We start from the raw sequence: 26,360 nt of genomic DNA on the forward strand, positions 1-26,360 counted from the left end.
GGCCAACCGAAGGCTAGACAGAGGAAGCGATCAATATGTCTACAGATACGAACGCTGTCGAGCCGTAACCTCGATTGCCTCGGCCAAAGCCGGGAGTGACGGGGACACAACGACCGATACGCTAATAGGAACGTATAAGTATAGTTGAGACGCAAATCTAGCCGCCTCGGCCAACCGAAGGCCCGGCAGAGGAAGCGATCAATATGTCTACAGATACGAACGCTGTCGAGCCGTAACCTCATTTTACCTCGGCCAAAGCTGGGGGCGACGAGGACACAACGACCGATACGCTAACATGTTCACAACGGCGGTTGGGAAGCGTAAATCTGACCGCCTCGGCTAAGGCCGGGGGTGGTGGAGGAAGCGACCGACATGCCAACATGTTTAAACGTTTAAGTACAATTGAGATGCGCCTTCTAACTGCCTCGGCCAAGCCGGAAGTAAAAACGAAAAAGCACTCAATATGTTGAAACGTAAGAAGACAACTTAATGGAGGCGAAATAAAACAAACTTTATTGAAAAAAAATGTTTACAGGATGAGGCAAAACAAAGGCGACGGCCATCCCCATAGGGATAGCCTAAACACAACCTACCAAAAGTTTAACAAAAAGTACAACAAAAGGTTACAGACATAAGATTTGAAGCGCCAAAAGGATGGCAGGGAGGAAAGGCTCAATAGTTGGCCCCCGAACAGCTGAAGCTGTCTGAAGGGCCGGGTGAATCTGGTGACGACCGCCCGTCTCCCTATGCCTGTTTCTGCTCGCCACCGGCAGCAGTAGCAGCATCACCATCAGTGGACGGCCCAGAAGCCGACTTGGCAGCCTCACCTGCCTTCGCCCTCTCAGCTTCCTCCCTGGCCGCCTTCACCTTTTCGGCATGGGCCGCCTTGGCCGCAGCCTCCTCAGCGGCCTTCGCCGCCTTTGCCTCCTCCGCAGCCTTCGCCTCCGCAGCAGCCGCCTTCTCATCAAGAAGCCGGTCAAATTTTTGCCACGGGAAGGAGCCTTCAGGAAAGAGCTCTTTAATTACATCCCTGGTAGCATCCTCAGCCTGGTCCCGGTACTGAGCACACATGTCAGGGATGATGACAGTTTGGAGCGTCTCAATGTCCTTCTCCCTCTGAGCAAGGACAGCCTTGGTGTTCCTATGCTCCTTCGCCTCAGCCGAATGCAGAGTCTTCCACCTCTCCTTCTGCTCGACCACGGCATTATAGCCGCCCTCAAATTTGGCTTTCTCCTCCAAAGCTTAGCGGCGTCGGCCCACCGCGACCTCGGCCTTGGCTCTCTCGGCTAGGACCGCCTTTTCAGCGTCCTCCCTAAGTTTTCGCTCAGCGAGGAGGTCCTTCGTGGCGGCCTCCCTCGACCTCTCGGCTTCCTTCTTAGCAGCGGCAAGCTCGAGCTTAAGCCGTTCAAGCGCAGGGGCAGCCTCAGCCATGAGCTTTTCTTGCTCCATAATGTGAGCGCCGGCTATTTCAGTCCACTTCGCCAGCCTCTTGGACAACCTTGCACCCTCCGCCGCAATCTGAGCGGGGGAAACCTTCAGGGATGAGGAGTCGGCGGTGACATTTTGATTGCCCGTCTGCACAGGCTTCTTCCCCAACTGCCGTTCAGTAAGAGCCACAGCCGGCGGCGGTTGATCTACAAAAAATTCAGACAAAGCATCTATGTCAACATTCATTGACATATCAGAGAGCCTGTCATAAGGAATGCCTAAAGAGCCCGCTAAATCCGAGCCCTGGGTTAGATCCGTACCGGTCCTGGCCTTCTTAGACAGAGGGCCGACTGGCCCCTTTTCTTTCCGGGCCTCGGTAACAGCAGCGGTGGCAGACTCGGCCTCTTTTCTCTTATTTGAAGGAGGAGGACCCTCCACAACGGTGACCTCCTCTTCAACGTCGACGACGACCACCTGCTCCTTTTGGACCACGGGGATTGAAGACTGAGCCGGAGTTGACGCTGTCGCCGCCGCAGACGTTGTCTTTGGTCTCCGGCGCGGCACGTTACCGGCAATCTGCGCCTGAGCCGCCGTCACATCCAGTGCCTTCAACTGCTGCTCCATAAGTTCGTGAGGAGTCGGTCTGCGATCACGTGGCAAGGCCTTAGGATGCAACTCAAGAACTCTCCCGTTCTCGTCAAGTCCCAACCTCTTGAGGACGGAGGCAGACAGTTCCGGGCCAAATCGGTCTGCAAAAGAAACGAAGTAGGAGTTAAGCAAAAGAAATAAGCCAAGTTCAAAATACAGAAACATAAAAAGCAAATATGGGCCTCATACCGACCCCACTCACCCTGGCTGAGGGCCGGTATGAGGCCGACGTGGCAGAGCACCTCATCCTGAAGAATGATCTGCGTCGGGGGCATCCATCCCTTCGGCGTGCCATCCTTCTCAGCCTCAAACAGCTGCATTGCCCGCTTTTCATCCTCATTAAGATAGACCTTCTGGGCGTCCATCTTAAGCTTACTCCGGGAGACATATTTGTCATGCTCCCCCTTATTCTCGCACCGCAAATTGACGCAGCTTTGGAAGGACCGGGGCAGTGGATAATCCTCCGGAACCTCGACGTATACCCACCGCCCCTTCCAGTCCTTGCAGGATGTCAGCTTGGAAACGGTAACATAACCCGGCTCCGTCTGCACGCTGTACCACCCCGTGCCGTCGAGGGTAGACGGCCGAAGATGATGAAGCCGGCGGAAGAGGTTCACCGTTGGGGCCTCCCCTTTAAAAAGACACAACCATACAAAGCCAACAATCGTCCTGATGGCCAACGGATGCAGTTGTGCCACGACGACGTTCATAGCCTTAATTATGGCAGCAACGTATTCATTCAGAGGAAACCGGAGCCCATACTCCAGGTGTCTGATGTATACGCCGATACAGCCCTCGGGGGGGCAACAGACCGCCTGACCATCCTCAGGGATAACAATTTTATACCCCATACCGAAGGAGTAATGGTCTTCAAAAAGATCAGGACCGGAGCAACTAGCGAACTTATTCGTCCAAGCACGATCAGGACTGATTGAACAGGCGTCGCCGTGATCCAAGAGATGCGGCCTCTCCTCATCAGAATGAGTCCTTTCCTCATCATCATCATCAATACCCTCCAAAAATTGCTCATCAATTTCAGGAGAAGACGACTTGGGACCCCCAAACCCTATCGGGGTGACAACCAGTGGCTCCTCTTCATAAGGATGCGACGGTTCTCCCCCCGGCGCAGAGGTACTGGGTCCAGCATCAGCAGAAGACATGATAACAAATACTTAACCATTAAAAGTTGGAAAAATTTGTTTGTTTACCTTGGAAATAAGTGTTACGCCGAGTAACGCTTCGGAAGTTAGAGAGAAGTTTCTTCGAAAAACTAAGAGAGAGGAATTTTTTTTTTTTTTTTTTTTTTTTGAGAAAATGAAGTTTGATGGCCAAAAAAGGGGGCACACTGCTCTATTTATAGAGCAAAGCCCATGAGGCGGACCAATCAGGGCAAAGCCCATGAAACGTCCACCAATCAATGCCAAGCCACGTGTCAAGCATGCAGCCACGAAATGTCAATCGACACACAGTAACCACTCTTCTTTGACACGCTTCCTGGTATCTACTTACCAACGGCCAGCCGATCAACCAAGCTTGGCAACACCGGCCGGGGGCAATCAAAAGCACACGGCCCTCAACCTTGGTCTCGGCCAACGCCTTTTTCTTTTCCACATTTGATGTCCATTACACATCCATGTGGAGGGGGGATATGGTACGGCCTGAACAAAACCAAGCTGAGGAAGAAGAAGCCGGAGAAGAAGTCCAACTTGCGCAGAATACGCTCAACACTCATCGAAGGTCCATACCACGGCATAGACTACGCTGGGGGCAAATTGATGGGGCATATTCTGCACCCGCTGACCGAGTCAACATATTGAGGAAGGTCAAAGCTAATAGACAACAAGTCAACGTATTTGACAGCCTAACCGACGCAGCCTATCGGTCTGTCACTTGGGTCTCGGCTTTGCAACTAGCCAGCCGGGAGACATATCCGCGTACTCACATCCAGTCCCCTCGGCATGGAGTCAACCAGGCCAGCCGGCCTGCCATGGGTCCCTCGGCCGAGGGTAGAACAGTCTTTCCACCTGCTCTGCCACTTGGCCACTACGTGACAAAAGGTGAAAGTTTATAAATACTCCTCAATCCTCATTGAGAAAACGATCCAATAATCCACAATTCATCCGAAAATATAACCTAAACATCTCATAATCTGGTATAAACTCCCTTATCTCTCTACAATATACTTGGCCAAGTAACATACAACTTATCTCTTTAAGTTTACTGACTTGAGCGTCGGAGTGAGTACGCTCGGTACCAAACCGAGCCCTCAGTTTGTTCATCTTTTACAGGAGAGAGCGAAAGGAAGAGACAAGCAACGACATCATTCCACAAGCTTACGTGGTCACAAAACACTGCTCCGAAATTACACCCGGAACACAAAGTTATGGGAGGGAGATAAAAGGTTTGCATCAATTTTTTTTGTGTGTGTTTGCAACTTATATTTTTTAATTTTTATTAAAAATTTATGAATGAGGTGAAATATAAGGTTTTGTTTGTCATGTTGAACTCAAAGCTGGTAAGAATAGAAACTATACAATATGAAAATTAAAGGGTTAAACAAATTAAAAAAATGGAAAAATAAAACAATAGGCGAATGAAAGTAGTAACTTACAACATAACAATAAAGCGTTCACATCAAAGAAGATTATGACATTGAATCCTATAAAACACAACAAAATAAAGAGGTTAGACTTAATTTACTAATAGAAATGTTAATAAAAACCATAAAAAAAAAATCAATACCAAGATATACACAAAAGATATATAATTTCACTTTAAGAGATGAAGTTTATATATATATATATATATATATATATATATATATATATATATATATATATATATATATATATATATATATATGTTGTGTAAGTCCCTCATTTTGGTTGAGTCCCTAAGTCCTATTCTCAGCCACATATTTTTTGAGTGTAACTCTACTGCATTATGAGTGTAACTTTATTCATTTAATGACTTTTTAGTGTAACTTTAACTTTTAGAGTGTAACTTTAACCTTTTCAAAACATTTTATTCACAAAAATTTAAATTTATGTTATAAAAATAATATTTTAAATAAATAAATTTGAATTTATATAATTTTAGGAGTGTAACTATACTGCCTTACAAGTGTAACTTTAGTCATTGTGAGTGTAACTTTAGTCGTAGGATGATTTCTATGCATAAATTTGAATTTATATATTTTTACTAGTGTAACTTTACTCCTTTTAAGTGTAACTTTAGTCGTTGAAGTCGTAACTTTAGTTATATGGTGGTTTGTAGGTAGAAACTTGAATTAATATACATTATTATTGTAACTTTAGTCCTTTAAAGTGTAACTTTTGCCCTTCAAGAATGTAACTTTAGCATGGGGGTGAAAGTTTAATCAATATAGGTGTAATTTTATCATGTTATGATTGTAACTCCAGTCCATATAAGCGTAACTTTAGACATTTAGCGTTGTAACTTTATTGAATAAGGACCACTACCACCTAACCCGTCGTAAAACCACCTGTGACCGCCACCACCAACCGTAAATTAAAAAAAAAACAAAAAAAAAACAAAACAGATCGTGCCGCCATCACAAACATCCACCCTGAGCCACCACAACCAATGGAGGAAATCAGGAAAAAAAAAACAGTAGACTAAATAAAAAAATAAAACCCACCACCTACCTACCCACACCCACGACCGCGGCTGCCAACACCACCACCACGGTCCTTCTCTGACCACCACCACCACCAACACGAAAAAAAAACAAATCTGAAAAAAAGAAAAAGAAAGGCGGCGGCGGCGGCCTGACCCACCACCCACCTCGGCATCACCACCTTTTCTCAGATCTGAAAAACACAAAAAAAAAAGGGAATGGAAAGAGGCGGCTGAATGGCGGCGGCAGAAGAGGAGTATTGGCGGTGTCGGGTGGTGGCCGAAAGCGGCAGGGGGCGGATGTCAGCCGTGGGTGTGGATATTTGTGATTGTGTCGTGGCAGGGGGCGGTGGTGTCGTGGCAGGAGGCGGTTGGGGGAGGAGAGATTAGGGTTTGTAGAGAGGAGAAGGTTTAGAGAGAGATGAGTGAGAAAGAGGGAGGCAGGAAATGAGGAAAAAAATAGGGTTTTTTTCTTTATATAGGGTTATTGTAGTCCACATATTTTATTATAATCTGAGCCATTCATTCACTTTCTTAGATCTAATCTCAGCCCTTTATCTTTCTCATCCAAAGGCTTAGATTAAGACTTATGGACTCAACCAAAAAAGGTGGACTTACATGATCCTCTCTCTCTCTCTCTCTCTCTCTCTCTCTCTATCTATATATATATATATATATATATATATATATATATATATATATATATATAAATTGTTATAACATTCATTAAGATTAAGAATTCAAGAGGAAGATGAAAGGTTGAAATTAGGTTACGAACTTACAATGAATGAGAGAAGAGGAAAAACAAAAGTGGAGTAAATGTATAATAAAAACATCTTGAATGTGTTATTATTATTATTATTATTATTATTATTATTATTATTATTATTATTATTATTATTATTATTATTATTATTATTATTATTATTATTATTATTATTATTATTATTATTATTATTATTATTATTATTATTATTATTATTAGAACTTAATTAGACATGAAATATTATATCATATTTATTAGGAGGTTTTTGAGAGTTGTCACATGGCAATTAAATACTACTCAAGTTAGTCTTTTAATGGTATCTTATAGATGATTTAGCTAGTCATTTAACTATATTGTATAAATAGAAATATATTTCAAAGCGGACATCGACAATCCAAAGGCATTTTGGCAAAAAAATTGGGGAAGATGATATTTTGAAAATTGTATATATGTAGTTGATTCATATGTGGGTGGAGTAAAAGAACAGGGATTGCTAATCCGATTTTGGTTTTTTTTTTAAAGAAGGAAAAAAGAGTGGATTAAAAAATAATTTATTGTTAAGTGGCTTTTAGTCGATGTCTACGTGACATTTATAATCTTAGGTGGCTTTTAGTCGATGTCTACGTGACATTTAATAGGTGTGCATACGTGGCTTTTCCTCATCCTACGTGGCATTGTCTGCGTGGCCTTTTGAGACTAGCCTTTTAATAAGATTTTATAGATTAGGATAGAAGGTGGTTTGTGATAGCTACCTAAACACTCAAATTAGTATAATTATTACTCCTAGTATATATATATTATTATTATTATTAATCTTCTTCTTCTTCTTCTTCTTCTTCTTCTTCTTCTTATAATAATAATAATAATAATAATAATAATAACAATAAAAATAAAAATAAAAATAACAATAACAATAGTAGTAGCAGTAGTAATAATAGTAATAATTGTAATATAATAATAGTAATAATATTAATATTAATAAATATTATTATTATTATTATTATTATTTTATTATTTTTTTTTTATTTTTTTTTTTATTTTTCCTTTTTTTTAAATTTTTTTCTTTTATTTTTATTTATTATTATTATTATTATTATTATTATTATGCGCGCAGCTTTCATTATAAAAAAAATAAAAAAATAAAAGGTTTACATGAAATTGGTGGGGAGCCGAGAAACAAGCTGGGCTCCCACACCCTTAGCAATAGTAAAGCTAATACGAGTAAAAATGTAAGCGGCTACCCGAGCCCCAAAGATCCGAGATACCGAGAATTTCGGATCCGCTTGAGCAAGGCAACAAAGATCCGAACTCAACTCCCAAGTGAAGAGAAAGAGAAAGGTAGGAAACCATAACCCGCTACGGCGCACAAATCCCCATACTTAGCACACTTTCATTTGAGCAAAGATCGGCCGACAACCCGGCCCAACACAAAATCCGCTAACCTTGATCGAGTCAAAGGTGAAGAACCCGTCGGTCGACGCACACATCACGCCCCCGTCCCAAGAATAAAGCAATAAATCCGCAGGACGAAGAGAGCCACCATGCCCATCAACCAAACCGATATCAACCTCCTTCCCCATGAAATACGGATCTATTATTATTATTATTATTATTATTATTATTATTATTATTATTATTGTTATTATTATTATTATTATTATTATTATTATTATTATTATTGTTATTATTGTTGTTATTATTATTATTATTATTGTTGTTGTTGTTGTTGTTATTGTTATTGTTGTTGTTGTTGTTGTTGTTGTTGTTGTTGTTATTGTTGTTGTTATTGTTATTATTATTTTGGTTGATTAATTTCACTCAATCGCCTTTAGTTGATTCATTTCCATTCGATTCGATTGATTGATTGATTCAATTCAATTGATTGATTACCCCATTCGATTCAATTGAGTTGATTAAAAAGTCGAAAAAACGGCTTAATATTAATGAAATATATTTTGTCTTCGTTTTCGTCACTAGCTTATTTTTTTTTCACTAACAAATAGAGTACGGAGTATGTTTTATAGGCATAACTTCTACGTCGAAGCCAAATATGTCGTTAATTTTAAAAATAATTTTTTTTTTTGGTACATAATTTTAAAAATAAATTTTGTGAGGTTGAGTTCTCAAGGTTCCCACCCAGTTGGTGATTCTCACATGAACCCAACACGTAATTATCAATTCAGAATTAGATACATAAGATACAATAATATTCATAACCTGACTCGATCACAACTCGATTCGACCTGTCACTCGATGATGAGCTAACTGACCGATGCTAAGCCATTAAAATGAGCTAACTTTTATTATATGGTATTTTTCATAGGATAAATTTATTTTCTCGAGATTTGTATCATGCCTTTACAAAATTTGAACATAGTCCTGTAAAACAAATGAGATATACATATAATCAATACAAGTGTTGCAATGTGACGCTATGACCTTATAACTTGGACCGTGATTTCTGTAGGAGCTCTCGCCTAAGAATTTTTCCTGAGGCCGATTTTGGGATGCTGCTTATATAAATCACCTTCTTCAATCTCTTGTATGGCGCAACCTGGAAAAATAAATAGGTTCATAACAAAGTGAATCATGTTATAAGTTATAACGAGTAGTAGACTTGTTGATTAACATTAGTTGTACTGAATTAGTGAATTACTACATCAAATCTATAACTAAACCATCTCTTGACCGCCATTTTAAGGCATAGTGGGTTACTATTTACTAACCTGATCAGCAACAAATTTCATGACATCTGCTTCCTTCAAGGAACTCCCAGGTGATCGAACAACATAAGCAATCGGAACTTCACCTGCTTCATCATCAGGAAGACTGACCATGCACAAACGGTCATACTGTCAGTAACAACAAGGAAGCAATCCCAATTCACGTTTTAAGTCATACACAGATCTTTTTTGGTCACGCGTTAGCCTATTCCTGCTAGGTTAATTTTGCCGTGTCTGTGTTATGTACCTAATTAGTGATTAGATAAACTTACGGTATTACAGCTGCGTCTGTTATTTCAGGGTGCGATGTGAGAATGGCTTCAAGCTCAGCTGGAGCAACCTTACAAAAAACAACAACAAAAGTCGAGTCATTCTCAAGCATCAGTAAGTTTTAAACCAGAGTTTGATACTGTCAATTTTAAAAGGGTGAATTGATTGCCATTTAAGCCCATCCAGTGAGCTGTGTTACGAATGTGCTCTCACAGAACAAAGAAATACCTGCTTTTTGGCCTGTTTTCGACTATGATGTAATAAAACAAAATGATTCACTAAATCAACTGTGTTCATTTTTAATTTGAAATTTGAAATAAGTCATTTGCTTCAATTCAGAAGGCGATAATCGTAACGGTCATCCCTCAACAATTTCTCTGGAGTTATTAACGCAAAGGAGATGCAATAAAACATAAACACTCAACATGAACAATAAATTTCTATGTCGAATACCTGAAACCCCTTGTATTTGATAAGTTCTTTAAGCCTATCCACCACAAAGAGTCTCCCTTCATCATCGAAGTAGCCAATATCTCCTGTGTGCACCCAACCTGCCCTATCGATTGTCGATTTGGTGGCTTGGGGATTACCCAAGTAACCTGCACACATTTAAATACTTTGATTCTTATTTCTGCTAAAATAAAGACTCTAAATTTTGATCAAGTACATCTACAGCAATTTTAGCCCGACAAGGTTCTTCGTGTGCTGCTAATATATTAGCTCAAAAGCCTAAAAATGAAAGATAATTACAAGGGTTTTTCATTCATAAGATATCTCAAAAACCCTAAAATTGAGTATATCTGACTTGAGCATTGGAGGATTATACCCAAGGCTGGAATTCCGTGTGCAGGAATGTCAAGATGGAGAGAGCAGAGAAGATCCACTTCAGTTCTAGATCATAGAACAAGCTATAAAGCTAATGTTCTAGTAAAAAGAAGGCATATAACATGCGATATCAAATATCACTATCAGACAGGCCAGCAAAAGACTTGTACATCACCTTTCATCATATTAGGCCCACGAACCCATATTTCACCAAGTTGATTTGGAGGAAGAGGCTTCAATGTATCAACTGCCACTATTCGGGTTTCGACACCTGAGGCTAATATTCCGGCTGCACCTGAATGCCTACCACCGAGCTTTGGGTGTTCTTTGGCCACGATTGCGCATGTTTCCGTCATTCCATATCCCTAGATTTGTTATGTACAGATTATCAGTTTGAACCATTGACGAGTGACAAGAACAAGATACACTTAACGCCATAAGAACATAGAAATGAAAGGTGGAATGCAAGCCGATAGGACCTGTTTCTAGTGGAGAACATTCTCATACATCTCGGCCATCGAACATGACAGACAAAAAAATAGCAGCCCAAGGAACCCATCCAGTAGACAAACAATAACGAAGAACTCGTCTCAACCAATCCCCTTGCCATAATCACCACAAAAGACCATTGCAGGATAGAACCAACATAGGTCTGGCACATGGACACCAACCCCTCTCCACAAAATCGAATATTCCCATGAAAGGGAATTATTTTCAAGAACAGAAAATATAATAAACTAAGAGTAAGCGGGATGGAATTACGGTAGAAAACCACAACACCCAATCCAACCATCACCACCTCGAGGCTCGAACTCAACTCAAACCAACCCAATTCACTCATCAACAAAATTATACCAAATTGACCAATACAACCCACTTAAAATAAAGAAGAAAAGGAGTTCCTCCAAACCCTTCAAAAACGAACAAAGACTCGACAAACAGCAGCGACAAAATCAGAGGCACACTGAGACTCAAAAGACACCCCTAGAAGAACAACAGTCCAGAAGAAACCAAAATCAACCTAACACGGTCATGCATGCAAGGGGTGATGAACTGATGATGATGATGATAATGATGATAGGACCCCAAGGAAGACACAAAATGAGTACAAGTAATATGAACCCGATAGGTGGGGGAAGGGGCGAGGGGGAGGGGATACACTATATCAGCCCATAAAATAAGACACAATTCATAGCACTAAATTTTCAAAGCATACACATTAACAACATTGGTCAAATGTTCAGGACAATTCATCCATCATCAAGAAAAAGAGGCAGCAACAAAAACATGAAAATAACATGAAAGAACCACTAATGTTACCAAACCTAAACAACAACAGAATGCCATGCCCATTTCAACTGATGATTCTAAGGGATGGGGATTGATCATTTAACATAACTACAATACCTTACTAATAAAAGGGCCATAAACAAGTTTTCAATCATGTCACTTTTTTTAGAACACTAGAGTAGACAGTACACTAACCAAGAGTCCAGATTATTTGCACTTTATGTCACTTCAACACTAAGTCATTAGCAGTTATGTGTTGTGTGTCCAACATACGGATAATTTGACACAGTATGACACTCCGACACATCATTTTAGTCGAAAAGATGAAATGTTTTGATAAAATAGTCGTGCTAGTTGATGTTGTTTGAGCATACTATCAAAATGACTCAAGTGCATCCTCACAAAATCCATAAAACTGCTACCGATAATGTAAAAGGGCGGCTACAAGAGAATGTAACATAATGAAAGTTGGTCACTGAAAAAGGTAGCTGTACATTTACTAACCTGAACTATCCTAGCCCGAGGGATTTTCTTTGCACACTCAATCATCAACTCCTTCCCAAGGGGAGCAGCCCCGGAACCTACTTCCTTCAAAGACGACAAATCATACTTACTAACTACACTCTCCTTAGCCAATGCTAGTATGATCGGAGGAACGACCCACAAGTGTGTCACCTTATACTTCTCAACCGCTTTCAACATCATTTCAAAATCAAACTTTGGCATTGAAACTACAGTACTACCTCTTTGTAATTCAGAAAACGAAATCACGGCCAAACCAAACACATGAAACATAGGAATTACACATAAGTAAACATTGTTCACTTCACCCTCAGCTTCTTCATCTGAAGTAATCATTAGTGCAGCAGCAATGAAATTCCTGTGTGTCAATACCACACCCTTACTAACACCAGTTGTGCCAGATGAATATAACAGTGAAGCAATGTCATTTTGTTTGATCACAATTTTTGGAAAATCCAAATTAGACCCATTAATTAAATCATCAAAATAAACCAATTTCGAGTCGGAAATTAAATTCTTACTATCTTCCTTAGAACCCATGATTATAGCAGGTAAGTTAAGATCTTTTACTTTGTCCCATAATTCAGGAACTGTTATAATAAACTTTGGTTTACAATCAGTAACTTGTTTTGAAATCTCGAAAGTTGTATAAACAGGATTAGCTGTTGTTGCAACAGCACCAGCAGCAACAATACCAAGAAATGCTACAATGTAATGAATTGAATTAGGGGCTAAAATTAATACAACATGACCCTTTTGAACACCCAATTTGATTAATCCATGGGAAAAGTTAATAACCATGGATTTAAACTGTGAAAAACTCAAGATTTGGCCAGAATTAGAATCGATTAAAGCGGGTTTATCAGGATATGATGATATGTTTCTGAAGAGAAATGAAACAATACTTAAATTGGGATTTGTGGGTAAGACGAGAGGCGGCCTTAATGATCTGTATATCCCATCTTTGCCATACCCAGAACGCTCCATTGCTTGATTATTGAGATTTTAGAGGATAATAAGGAGTGTGAATCGATTGATGTAGGAGTTGTTTTGAGTTTCGTGGAAGTAATTATGTTTATAGGAATGGTACTGCATTATACGTAATATGCATTATTAAGTTTGATCTTTATGTTTGAGAAAGGTACGTGGAGTGTTAGTTATTGACTATTGTATAGGTGATGAAGTTGCAATGACTGACCGCAAGTCACAAGTGGGATAACCGATAAGATTATGAAAATTCAATGACCAAGCCTTCTCGAACAAGGGGCCCGTTTGGTACCCGAACCGGCAAAATTCACCCTATCCGAAAAACTCATCTCGTATCCGACCTGACACCCGAAAGCAAGATCTAGGCTTGACCGAACCCGAATTAAGTGATTCGATATAACCCGACCCAATTGACTCATTTGCCAAGTCTATTTGGTACCAACTACTTTATCATTCTAAATGCTGAACTCATATATGTCAAGCATTACGCAAATATGATTACGTAACACTGTCACCAAAATAGTACTTTTATATAAAACATTCATTTATTGATGACAATAAATGAGTAGCTTTAGAAAGGCCACACACACAAATACTATCCTACAACCAGTTGTATAATAGCATTGTACAACCGCCTCAAAGTTGTTGAGCACTTACACAAAGTTGTTGAGCTATTTTACAAGTTATTGAGCTATTTTACGAAATTATTGAGTGTAATAATTATTCTGTTAAGCTCGATAACTTTGTACCATAACTCGATAATTTTGTTAATAAAGCTCGACAACTTTGTAACAAAGCTCAACTACATTGAATAAGTTGTATATACAACTAGTTGTATAATACATTAACTGGGCCAGACATGTAGAGTGCGACTTAATCACATTTGAAATTTCTTTAAATTGTAGTAGGTGGGATAAGATAACCAAAACACTAGACTTTTCTACGATCAAATTGGGTAGCCTTTCTGAAGATAGGAAATAATCTAATCGTCAACACTTAAGTTTGGTCATAATTATGGGCGAATTATCCTGGCTTTTGTTCGCCCTTTAGTCAAATGTCGGGCGGTTTATGGGCCAATAGGCTATAATACGAAACTTCAACTGTTAATTACGTATTTAGTATTGAATGACTTCTATTCAAGCTACTTTTTTATATCGCATACCTTGATTTGAAAATTAAAGTGAGGTGAATAAATATATGAATAGTGAATAAATACAAAGGCTAGAGGCAAAGATTGTACGTTAACATTATTGTTTGAATATATTTTTAATTTAGACGTTTTATTAATTAAAATATATAAATATTTTCGTTATATTTTAACATTTATAATTTATGTAATATATATTATATTTTACGTAGTATTATTTAAGTGTTCCACATCCCTATAAAATTAATACAATTTTCTTCTTTAAAAATGTCTTTTGTAAGAGTAAAAGTATAGGACTTATATACTCCCTCCAATTTCCTATTATCTTATCCTCTTTCCTTTTCACACAAGTTTGATTATCTTCCCTCTTTCCTTTTTTGGTAAGTTTTATTCATTTTTTATTAATTTCTTTCTCCTAAAAAATCAACAACTTTCATTACTTTATCTATTATTTATTCATCATTCATTCTTTATTATTTTCTCTCACCTATAAATTTCACAACTTACAATACTTTATTCTACTTTATTCCTTCTTTCTTCCCCTTTCTTAATTTTTGTGCCCAAAAGAAAGGGGAAGATATAAGGAAATAGGAGGGAGTAGTAAACAGGCATAATGGGCGGTCCGCGGGCTTTTCTTGCTGTCCTTACCTACTCATTTAACTTGGCGGACTGAGCTTCGCCCGCCCTCTTAATTTTTTGAGTAAAAAATACTTGTCCAAGTCCACGTAATAAGCGGGCTGGACGAGATGGGCCTAATAGGCGGAACAACCCGTGAACAGATATATTCTTTACTAACATAATTCAACTATTTAAAACGGATTATCAGAAATTTAGAGTTGTTTAGTTTAAGTCGTTGTCGCCTTCTTCTTGGTCAAATAATAATGCAAGTATCAATATCTATCTATCTATCTATATTATTAAAGGAAGCTTTTTTCGAGCGATTACAGAGAGTCCAATTTCCGTGAAGGACTTTCGAGTAATATAACAATAAAATATAATAAGTAAATAGATAAAACAACCTAATACTAATCTATAAATAGTACGTAGCTTTTGTAGTTGACTTGACAAAGAAATTCTATCATTGTTTGTATTATAATTATAATTAGAAATAGCCACAAAGATATTAATTCTTATCAATTACTACGTAGATTATCATGGTAATTATTATTATTATGATTATATTATACTGACATTATAATTAGTAGATACCGGATCCTATGCCAACTCTATAATCTAAATGTATAAAAGTTATGAATCTCATAATCTAGACCTCCTGTTTTATGGTTTAATTATTTGTAGTTTTTGGTCTGTAGGATCAATAGTTGGTCGTTTCATTGAAATTATTTAGTTTTATTGATTTATTTATTGTATAAGTGTGTGTGATCATGCTTTAGCTTCATCAATAGTTGCTCGCTTTTTTATGCTTTTGATTAATCGTGTTTATTCATTTAATTTCAGGTTATTTCTATAATGTTTGAATTTGATTTGATTCTGCATCAATATAATGGTATGTTTTCAGATGTTTAAATTCTGCTCTTTGCTAATTATTGCTCCTTTCGTTCGCAGTTTCGTAAGTTGAACCATTACCTGAGTTTCTATTATACTATCACCCGTTTACACTGAAATTTCCGCCTCCTTTTAGTTCACATCCAGGCTTCACTATAACGTATAGAGAACATGGCATGGATATGACGATGCACGAGTCCGTAAAATGAGGAGCTTAAAGTCCGCTTCATATCTTAACCATCTCTCTAACACGTTAAAGACTTCAATATGATAGTGTTTTACGTTCATCTACAACTATTTTGAATTACTAATTATTATTAATAATAACTATTTATTAATTTAGCCCATTACATAAAACCATATCATAAATTACTCAAAAGAAAATTGTTAATAATACTCTTTCTTAGTATTTATATGTGCATGTGATCAATTACATATAGATCATGCTTTGTAGTATATATCACCATTGTTTTTATTATTATCTTGATCTCTTATTGCTACTTTGTTTCATTATTTCCCTTAAATAATAGTTAGTTATGCCTGTTTAATTTATATCGATAAACAAGATTTATTTTAACTTTAATTTTTTGTTTCACTATGCATCTGATGTTTTCTTTTACGTTTTTAGTTTCATATATAAGTACGAAATTATCTAATTCGTCTACTCCATCGAAAATCATGAACCATGCATGCTAATATGCTATAGAGAACAATGCATAAATTGACAATTTAACTAAAAGTATAATTCTTCTCAACGATGCACCGTGAAATAATTATAAATTAAACGACTCCTACCTTAAAGTCTATCAGTAGTGAGAAGTATATGCTAATTAGATAAATAAGTAAGGTATTTTAATCATTCTCATAGCTTGGTGCCGCCAACACCAATTTGTTGAAATGTAGAATAACACTTTCACGTTGTGAACAAGTATTTAGAACATCTGATTTTGACTTTATTGAGTTACTTAAAGTTTAAATAATCATTAAAATATCAACAAACTAAATTCTATTGTAATATAAGAGTTATTTACACGTATGTTCACTTAGATATACCGAGACAATTTGGATCCTCTCCATTACCTATCTAATAAACTCTTATTCTAATATATTTTCTCTTTTCATTCATAAAAACATTAATTTTACGAAATAATTACAACCACTAGATCGTCCCAAGATTAAATCAGGACCGTTATAAAGTAATGGAGGTCCATTTCTTTTCATGTAATGGAGAGAATTTGGACCGCTGAAAGAGACCCATCTGACTAGATGAACTGTAGTCTCCGAGTCAACATTTTGACTTTCATTTTTTTCATATGTATATAGTGTGTATGTAAATTATGTTTGCGTTAATTACAACTTAACAACGTTCATTAATAAAATACGTTGTTAAAACCTTTGACAACGGTTATCAATAAATACCGTTGTTAAAACCTTTGACAACAGTATTGGGATAACCATTGTCAAATCTTTTAAGAACGGTTTTATCCATGATTGTAGCTGTAGATACCTCAACTGGATTAGCTAACCAAGGATGAGAGCTAACATGATTAATTGATTATAGCTATAGATACATTAGTTTAGAAAAGTACACCTCAATTTACACCCATTTTCTATAAGTTAAGCTTATATAACTTCAGCTCAACTCCTATAAGTCCAGTTTAGAAAAATTAAACTCTTATAAGTTCAATTCAGCTTCTATATGTTCAATTCAGCAAAATTAAGTCCAAAAGAACAAGGCCGTAAGAGTTTTATTACATCATAATTATATGATATTACAAAATTGGTCGGGGCATCGCCCGGGCATTAAATCTAGTACTCCCTCCATTTTTTTATATATGACTGATGGGGCATATTCTGCACCCGCTGACCGAGTCAACATATTGAGCAAGGTCAAAGATATCCACAACAAGTCAACATATTAGACAGCCTAACCGACGCAGCCTGTCGGCCTGTCACTTGGATTTCGGCTGGGTAACTAGCCAGCCGAGAGGCATATCCGCGTACTCACATCCAAGTCACCTCGGCATGGAGTCAACCAGGCCAGCCGGCCTGCCATGGGTCCCTCGGCCGAGGGTAGAACAGTCTTTCCACCTGCTCTTCCACTTGGCCACTTGGCCACTACGTGACAAAAGGTGAAAGTCTATAAATACTCCCCAATCCTCATTGAGAAAACGATCCACAATTCATCCTAAAACTCACTATTAATCTGGTCCCTTATCTCTCTACAATACACTTTGCCAAGTAACACACAATTTAATCTCTTTAAGTTTACTGACTTGAGCGTCGGAGTGAGTACGCTCGGTACCAAGCCGAGCCCTCAGTTTGTTCATCTTAAACAGGAAAGAGCGAAAGGAAGAGACAAGTAAACACGTCATTCTGCAAGCTTACGTGGTCACAAATCCTGCTCCGGAATTACACCCGGAACAATGACGTTTTGTATTTACCAGGTAAGTCTTTGACTTTAATATTTACAAAAATATATTTGTTCAAAAAATATAAAAATGGTACTATTAAATTCCTTACAAAAAACTCTTTCATATGAGTATATATTTCATAATATTTAGTCTTATAATTTAAGAGATATTGAAGAGAAAAGGAAGTATCTTGAAATGTGAGAAAGTCATATATAAAAAAACAGAGATTCCACAGCTTTTTGTTTGGCCAAAGAGAATCGGATTAAAAAGTTTTGAGTGTATCTGATTGTGAAGTATATTATTTTATTTATATAATTGAGAATTGCACATAGGTCTTAATATAGTACATACACATTGAAAGACAATATTAATAGGCCCGTGCATCGCACGGGCATTAAATCTAGTATATACTTAAAAGAGAAACTTTTCGAGTGATATTATTGGCTATAACTTTTGTAAACTACCTAGAATAAAACATGACTGGAGTTAATTATAAGATAAGGAATTCATCCCCCTTAAACTAAAAGAATAAGAGTTCTCTAAAGTTTTCCCGCCTAAGTAAAATCTCTATGATTGGTGCTCACACTATATGTCATATTAATTCTATACCATAAATAAAAAATACTAATACATTCAATATATAAACATACATTATTGGGATATTGATTTTGTTACACAGTCGGAAATGTGGAATCGCATTAATAATACGTATGGTATGTGAGAAATACTTTACATAATATTTTTCATATTTTTATTTTCCTATCTTTTGATACAAATGTAGTCTTTTGCAAATTATCTAATTTTATTGTATAATCCCCTATTTACTACGGAGTAAAAGAATAGGAATTCTCACATTTTTTCCTCCAAAAACCATCTTTTTAAATAAGGAAGGTAATTACAATTATGTGCATTCATTAAAAAAAGAAACTAATAATTACATTTTTATTTCATTAAATTATTATTTTTTAATCCCCGCCTAAGTAATATTTCCCATAGTTGGGCCCTTTTTGGATTATAAACTACGTATAAATAATGGGGTACAAACCGATTTCTATTAATTGTCATTAATCTGTAAAAGTTTGGCCTTACATCTGATTTATATCATGTGTTAGGCCCCTGTTTTTTTGGATTTGAAATTGTCCGAATCGAACTAAATTTAATGGAGTGAATTGAATGAATCGAACTTAATAGAATGAATCGAATGAATTGAATTGAATCGAATCGAATCGATTCGAATCGAATCGAAATGAATTGAAATAAAAATAAAAGATTATAATAATAAAATTAATACCAATAATAATAATAATAATAATAATAATAATAATAAATATTATAACAATATTATTCATTATTATTATTATTATTAATATATAAATATAATATAATATAATAATAATCTAATAATATATATAAAAAAGTAGTAATATAATAATAAATATAGTAATATTAATAATAATATAATATTAAATAATACAATATATTAATTCTAATAACTAAAAAAATAAATACGTATTAATAATAATAATAATAATAATAATAATAATGTTATTAATAATATTAATCAAAATGAATATATTAATAAACAATAAATTTAATAATAATAATAATAATAATAATAATAATAATAATAATAATAATAATAATAATAATAATAATAATAATAATAATAATAATAATATTGTGGACAATGGGGCCACGGGGGCGCTTGGTGAACAAGCGTTTGCATTTTTGTATGGAGTCGCCACCAATTTTTATGGGAAATTGGAACCGTTCGAATACCTCGTGTCATGTCAAGACACAAAGTAGTGACATGAACACTAAGCAATCGTTACCCTTAGCATTCTATGTCTAGAATGACTCTCGTGGATGCCAATGAACACGGGTGTTCACAGATATCTGGAGTAAGGGGTGAGGGTACGTATTAGGAAGCTCTTTTGATCGAACACCTAATCCCGCCCGCCTCGATAGCGGCCTCTACTAATGATTAGGGAAGTTATTCGTACTTGATATATCGTCGGCTATAATGCATGCAATGCAACATCCAAGTTTTAATCCTAGCATGTGAAAATTAATACTAAGTCGGTTGACACGTAATTAGCATACAATTGGGTCGAAGTTGGATTTAATGCTCATTTACAAGTGAAAACATACAAATGATAAAAGAAACACAATAATTATAAATTACAATAACGAAAATTACATTAATTACATCGGATTAGGCGATTTATGTCGAAAATACCTCTAAAACGGATAATTTGAGAAAAAAGAATAAAAGAATGAATTACGAACAAAACAGAAGGTGATAATACGGATAATAGTTAGTTAATACGTAAACTAATTAAACTAGGTCAAGGCAGAAACGGAGTTCAGGGACAGAACTCAGCCAGGAACTGGCGCAGGAGAGCTGCGTCCTTTGGAATAGGCGCAGCAGACACTGCGTCTGTTCCTTGGCTCAGTTCTGGCTGTGAAGCCGTAATTGCAAGCCGTTAATGTTAATTGGTGATTTTAATGATTAATTGATATTATTTACTCGGATGAAAGTGATTAGCATGTTATTTAACATATGAATGGGTCATTAAAACGGTAAAACACGGATGAGACGGATGCAAACGAATTATTTACATGAGATGGAATAATGATAGAAGTGAAAAATATTAATGAGTCAAACAAATTAAATCAATTAATTAGGTTAGATATGATGGATTAATGATGAATATGTGACGAATACAACAAAAGACAGATGAAAACTATATCAAAGACGAATTCCAGAAACCCAATATTGATGAATTGAATCTCTACAACCCGGAATTGAATTTTATGACGAAAACCCGCAAATATTGGATTATTAGGGATTTAAGTTGGATTTATGATGATTAAAGCATATTAATGATGATGATTAATAATATACATGTGAATTATATGCTGTTATGATGAAGAACTAACACACAAACGAAGCAAAAGAAAGGATTTTGGGACGAATAACAGAGGACGAACGAAGAATAAAGGAAGCAGGAACTGCGGCAGCCTCACGAAGAGGCGCAGCAGGAACTGCGCTCCTTCGAAGAGGCGCAGCAGTTGCTGCGTCCTTTCTCGACAATTACCTACTGGAAATCCGTAAAAAGAGGTTTTAAAGCATAGTTTTAGAAATCATTTTTAATGGTATTTTCGACATAAACCTTACAATTGATTATACAAAAAGTAAATACAATAAATAAAAGAGAGATTACACCCTCAGACTTACATGTTGACGAAACGAGAAGGACTAAGATATCGATTAGTGATGCTCGACGCGAATGCAAAGAAAGTGCCCTCGTAAGAGGAAAACGATTAATTAATTAAGTTGATTATAGTGTAGTTGGTCAAATTGGTCGGTCATGCAACGGGGAGGCTGGTACTCATAAAGATCCGAGCTTACGTGGTCGAAAGTTCAAGCACGTAGACGCCAAAAAGTAAGAACAAAGTCTAGAATGCAAAGGGAGAAGAGAAGGGCGGACACTCGCGTGAGAAATATGAGGAGCGAAGGCTCCTATTTATACTAATCACGTGAAGGAATTAGGGTTTCGGAGACTCTTTGGAAGTGAATCTCGGAAAGATGAAAAAGATACGAGAAACATGCGAGAAAAGGGCTGGAAAGAGGCGCAGCAGCGACCATCTGCGTCTCTTGGAAGAGGCGCAAAGACTGGCTTTGCGTCTATTCCCAAGGGGTTTCCTCTCGTAGAAGAAAGATTTCCGTGTTTGAGTTATGGTAGGACGGAAATAATTCGGTTTTCCTTAATATCTTATGTGAATATTACGGGAAATTGTTTACTAAAAGATAAAATTTATGAAATATGGAATAGAAATATCCGGAACATTCCAGAACATTCTGACTCGGGATTTAACGGTTATCAGAAAATGGAGACGGTTTTAGGCCCGGACTCCGAATGTACTCTAATTACTGTTAAAACGACCGTATTGGGACGTAGATGACAACCAAGAGGTAGACATTAATATTTGAGCAATCACTTGACGATAATCTTACGAATTGTCACAAATCGTTCCGCGTACCAAACATGCGGCCCAATCATCACCGGGTGGTTTGCGGGAGGTGCGAAATGAGGTATCTCTGAGCCCCCACTTTGACTGAGGCTTGGACAAGGCGAAAGTCAAAGTATAGCCATCAGGTCAATCGAAGATTACAACCTGACGACTATGGCGACGCGAGGCGGTTCAAGGGGTCTGAACCAAGGACCTGTCATCGGGAACATTTTAGAGACTGTCGACTATCGGGGAGGGTCGTTTAGAGTCCATTAGACTATGTAAGGAGGCTCGCCAGCCATAAGAAGAGACCATACCTGAGACTTCTTCTCGAGATGCTTCCGGAGTTGCGTAGGAGCTAAGGTTAAGCATGGGAGCTAAGGGTAAGACCTAAAAGATATATAAGGATTTGCTAGGGTGTGGGACCCTAAAGGAAAGCATCGACGGGAAGGAGGCCTAAAGTAAGTTCAACTTAAGGGGTAGCTAAAGCTTGGGTATAGGAACTCTATTGGTTTGGGAACTTCTGGAGAACGACTCCTTGTCGAATTCAGCGGGGAAACACGAAATATTGTGAGTAGCAGGACACAGGCGGGAGCTGCTGAGGAGAAAACTGCTTGGGTAATCTTCGGGAAATAATTGCGAGTAGCAGGACACATGCGGGAACTGCTGAGGGGAAATCTGCTTGGGTAGATGTCAATCCTCATGTCTTGAGAGGGACAGTACGTCCGCTTACTCTCGCTAGAGACGCGATTGGGAGCTTTTCTTTTTGTCTTGAGAGGGAAAGTATATCCGCTTACTCTCGCTGGAGACATAATGAAGGTGTGTCGAATTCTGTGAAGGAATAAATGATCGTGCGACAATCTACTGCGGGCTTGGAAATGCGGGCCGGAACGAAAGAAAATCGTCAAACGGACCAAAAGGATAAAAAAACATCGGGGAAGAGGCGCACCAAAGATGGGCCCACAAATAACGAACTCATAACGAATTTTTGAAAATCCGTATAGAGGGAACACAAGGAAGAGGCGCAGCAAGAGCTGCGTCTCTTGGAAGAGGCGCAGCGCCTGCTGCGTCTATTCCCCAAATTGGTTTTGCTGCGTAAAAACGCGAAAATCAGAGGGATTGTATTCATTTGCTCGAAACACAATTTACTCAATTTCTCTCTCAAATCTTCACCATTTCCGCCAAGGTTTGATCCAAAAGCTTGCATTAAACATGACTAATCGAGGTATATGTCTCAATCTTGCATTAATCTTCTACATTTGTCCAATTTTGAGCCGAAAAATCTAGGGTTTATGACCCTTTTGATCGAAATTTTGGGGCTTTTTCCCCAAATGCACTTGCCTTGTCAAATTGACATTAGAAATGGATAGTAGGTAATATTAGGAACATAACCATGTATTTGTTTCAAATTTTCATCAAGTTTTGAGCCTTTGAGTGAATTTTGAGACGGTTTTACAGCTGAACCGTAAATTGCTTCGAAAATAGCCTTAGGAATGCCCATTTGCGATGAAACTTGATATTTGGGATCCTTGAATGATGGGTAAACTTTCTACCATCTCGGAATTTTGGTTTGTGACGGCTTTTTCGGGACACTTTTCTAGGGCATAACAGCCGTTATAACGAAATGCTGCCGAAATTTCGACTCGAACCCGGAACTAGGCTTCGAATTAGGCTTGACTTGACCCAAATTACCACATGAGTGATCGGGTAGGTGGGAATATGGCCAAGGATGGCGAGAAAAAGAGTGGTTTCAGGTGATGAGGCTTCTACTTCTGGGAGAGCTCCCATGTAGATCGACGCTGCTACTGTCGAGGAGACTTTAGAGCAGGCCTTCACCGCTGCGGTGATGGCTGCTGGGGACGAGTTTCACGAGGAGGAGGCCGTCGAGGAGGAGGAGGCCCCGAGACGGGCCAACGTCGGACGAGGAGGTCGTCAGCTGAGAGGAGCTCCTACGTGGGCTGAGACTTGGGAGAGCAGGCACCTGGTGTGGGCTGTAGAGGGTCACCTGTCCTACAGGACGGTGAAGAGTTTGGTAAATAGGAATTCACTATTCATTACTCATCCGCTTTCATTCATTTGTTCAAATTTCTTTCAAATTTCATTCAAAACTAAAGATAGCTTTGTTTCAAATCACAATAGGAGGCCGGGAACATCAGGTCGTTCTCGGGTTACACGACAGCGATGGAGCACTACGAGCGGCTGTCAGCGGAGGAGAGAGCCATGATCGAACGTGGAGCGTTCGGTCCTTTGGTTCAGGTCTGGAGAGATATCGCGAAGAGGAAGTTGCGGGCTAACCTTAGCCTGGCCCGCGCTTTCTTGGACCGATTCTGGGATATGAATTCCACGTTCCACATGCCTTTTGGTGAGGTGGGAGTCACTCTGGAGGACTACGGCATGATTTCTGGTCTGCCGTGTGGGACCGAGGAGGTGGAGTGGCCGGAGACTGCCATGAGGGCGGATTCGGCCGAGGCGAGGAGATTGATCGGCTGGAACTTGTCGCCAAAGGCTGTCACGATGCGGGTTTGATACCCGATTCTTACGTTCGAGACTACTTTGCGGGGAAGACCCCTGGTGACGATTGACGGGAGGGAGACGGCTCCTCCTCCCTTTGGTGATGAGAGGGCTCGTACGTGGCTTTGGTGGTTTCTGTCTTCGATTTACCTCGGAGACAAGGGCGAGAGGTTGTCGACGAAGCTTCTTCCCTTCCTTTCGACCGAGTTCCCGGGACGTTGGGACCGGGTCATTCTGGTTTTGCGGTCCTCATCCGCTTCATGAGGGCCATGGTTCGTCGGAGTGGTGGAGAAGGGGACTTCTCTGGCGCCGTCGGCCTGGACTCTCGCCGGAGGTATGAACCTTCCTTTAGACCAACGTAAATTCTTTTCCTTATCCAATCATGAAAGATCGTCATTTGATTATTCTACTTTTCAGGCGTGGGTGTACTCCTACTTCCCGAGCCTCGCGCCCAAGAGGACGGAGCCGCTGAAGAGGGCCTATCCCGTGGTGAGAGATTGGGTGATGTGCCGAACGAAGAGCAAGCGTTCTTCTCACAACGTCTACCGGCGGGATGTGAACGCTCTTCAGCTAAGCAGCGTGAGCATCTCACTTATATTCACTTGCTTCTTATATTTGCCTTTAATTGATCATAGGAATGATCTTTGCTTTATTTTGTCTTGTGGGTGCCGGACTTGGGCGGAGTACACTGGAGCGCCTCCTTTCGTGGCTGAGGTCCTCCGACCTAGGAGCCCGAGCCGACTGCTGTTGAGGACGTCGATGGGTCCTGTGTGGTACTTGGGCGAGCACTTGGCTCGTCAGTGCTCGCGGGACGTGTTGACGGTTCCCGTCGATCCTCCTAGGACGATGTTTAGAGAGCCTTCTGAGGCTGAGAGGGAGGCGGACTTGGCTGGCGCTAGTGGTGACGCCCTCCTTCTTCCTGGCGAGGACTACTCGACGTTTCTTTACGGGAGGTTGGCGTACTGGCCGGTAGTGGTGAGCATCTTTTATTTTTCCTCTTGATTCGATTATGAGATTTATGATGAAAGATCATCGATTAATGAGAACCATTTGTCTTTGCAGGAGGTCGAGGCGGCGGGCATCAAGCCCCCAGAGTACCCCGAGACCCTTGAGTACACTGACGCGACCGGGAGGACGACGATCTCTGAGCTGCGTGACTTTGACGTAGTTGTGACGGATGCTGGCCTGGACGACTGGCAGCATCTGATTCGGAGGGTGAGCCTCTAACTTGTATATCTTTTGTGTAAGAACACATTTGATTGAGTTTGTTCAATTGTTGAGAATTTCTTTTTTTGAAAATGCAGGTTGCGCCGTCTCGGTTTGTGGCGTTGTGGAGGGTGGCCAACCGGCTGCGAGCTACTGCCGTCGAGGCACTTGTCGGCGGTCGAGGTCGTCAGGTATGAACCTTACGCCTATTTTATTTTTGATTTTTGATTTTCTGATTTTGCTTGAAACGATTGACATGAGCCAATTTATTGTTTACAGGGTGACCGCGGGCTGGAGCGAGAGTTGACCCAGTCTCGGGAGGAGACAGCTCGCTTGTTGAGGGAGCTCGAGGTTCGGGACGCCGAGATCGCCGTTCTTGTGGCGAGAGTTGCAGAGTTGGAGGGCGCCCAGCAGTAGTTTTTGTTTGTTGGCTGTATTTTGTACATTTGTACCTTTGGACT

The 26,360-nt window shown here is 39.0% G+C and overlaps 1 protein-coding gene and 1 long non-coding RNA gene across 2 annotated transcripts; one reads left to right on the forward strand and one right to left on the reverse strand.

Moving 5' to 3' along the window:
* Positions 1 to 8,757: 8,757 nt before the first annotated feature.
* On the reverse strand, positions 8,758 to 13,310 carry LOC141611677 (putative CoA ligase CCL7). Its single transcript, XM_074430265.1, has 6 exons — positions 12,094 to 13,310; positions 10,475 to 10,664; positions 9,928 to 10,073; positions 9,477 to 9,544; positions 9,208 to 9,310; positions 8,758 to 9,035 (listed from the first exon to the last, which is right to left on the reverse strand). The coding sequence occupies exons 1-6, from the start codon at positions 13,096 to 13,098 to the stop codon at positions 8,922 to 8,924; spliced, it is 1,626 nt and encodes a 541-aa protein (XP_074286366.1). The 5' UTR covers positions 13,099 to 13,310; the 3' UTR covers positions 8,758 to 8,921.
* Positions 13,311 to 25,863: 12,553 nt separating this feature from the next.
* Positions 25,864 to 26,299, forward strand: LOC141614878 (uncharacterized). The gene is made up of 3 exons (XR_012529436.1): positions 25,864 to 25,908; positions 25,998 to 26,090; positions 26,179 to 26,299. It is a non-coding gene; the product is annotated as an uncharacterized LOC141614878 (long non-coding RNA).
* The last annotated feature ends 61 nt before the right edge of the window (positions 26,300 to 26,360 follow it).

The sequence above is a fragment of the Silene latifolia genome, chromosome 11 (genome assembly GCF_048544455.1).
Source record: "Silene latifolia isolate original U9 population chromosome 11, ASM4854445v1, whole genome shotgun sequence".
Lineage (NCBI taxonomy): Eukaryota > Viridiplantae > Streptophyta > Magnoliopsida > Caryophyllales > Caryophyllaceae > Silene > Silene latifolia.

Excerpts from the sequence above, each read along its gene's own strand:
- LOC141611677 (XM_074430265.1), bottom strand. The coding sequence starts at position 13,098 with ATGGAGCGTTCTGGGTATGGCAAAGATGGGATATACAGATCATTAAGG. Across the intron at positions 9,545-9,927 it reads TCAAATACAAGGGGTTTCAG|GTTGCTCCAGCTGAGCTTGA; the intron begins GTATTCGACATA and ends GTTTTTTGTAAG. Across the intron at positions 9,036-9,207 it reads TGAAATTTGTTGCTGATCAG|GTTGCGCCATACAAGAGATT; the intron begins GTTAGTAAATAG and ends TTATTTTTCCAG.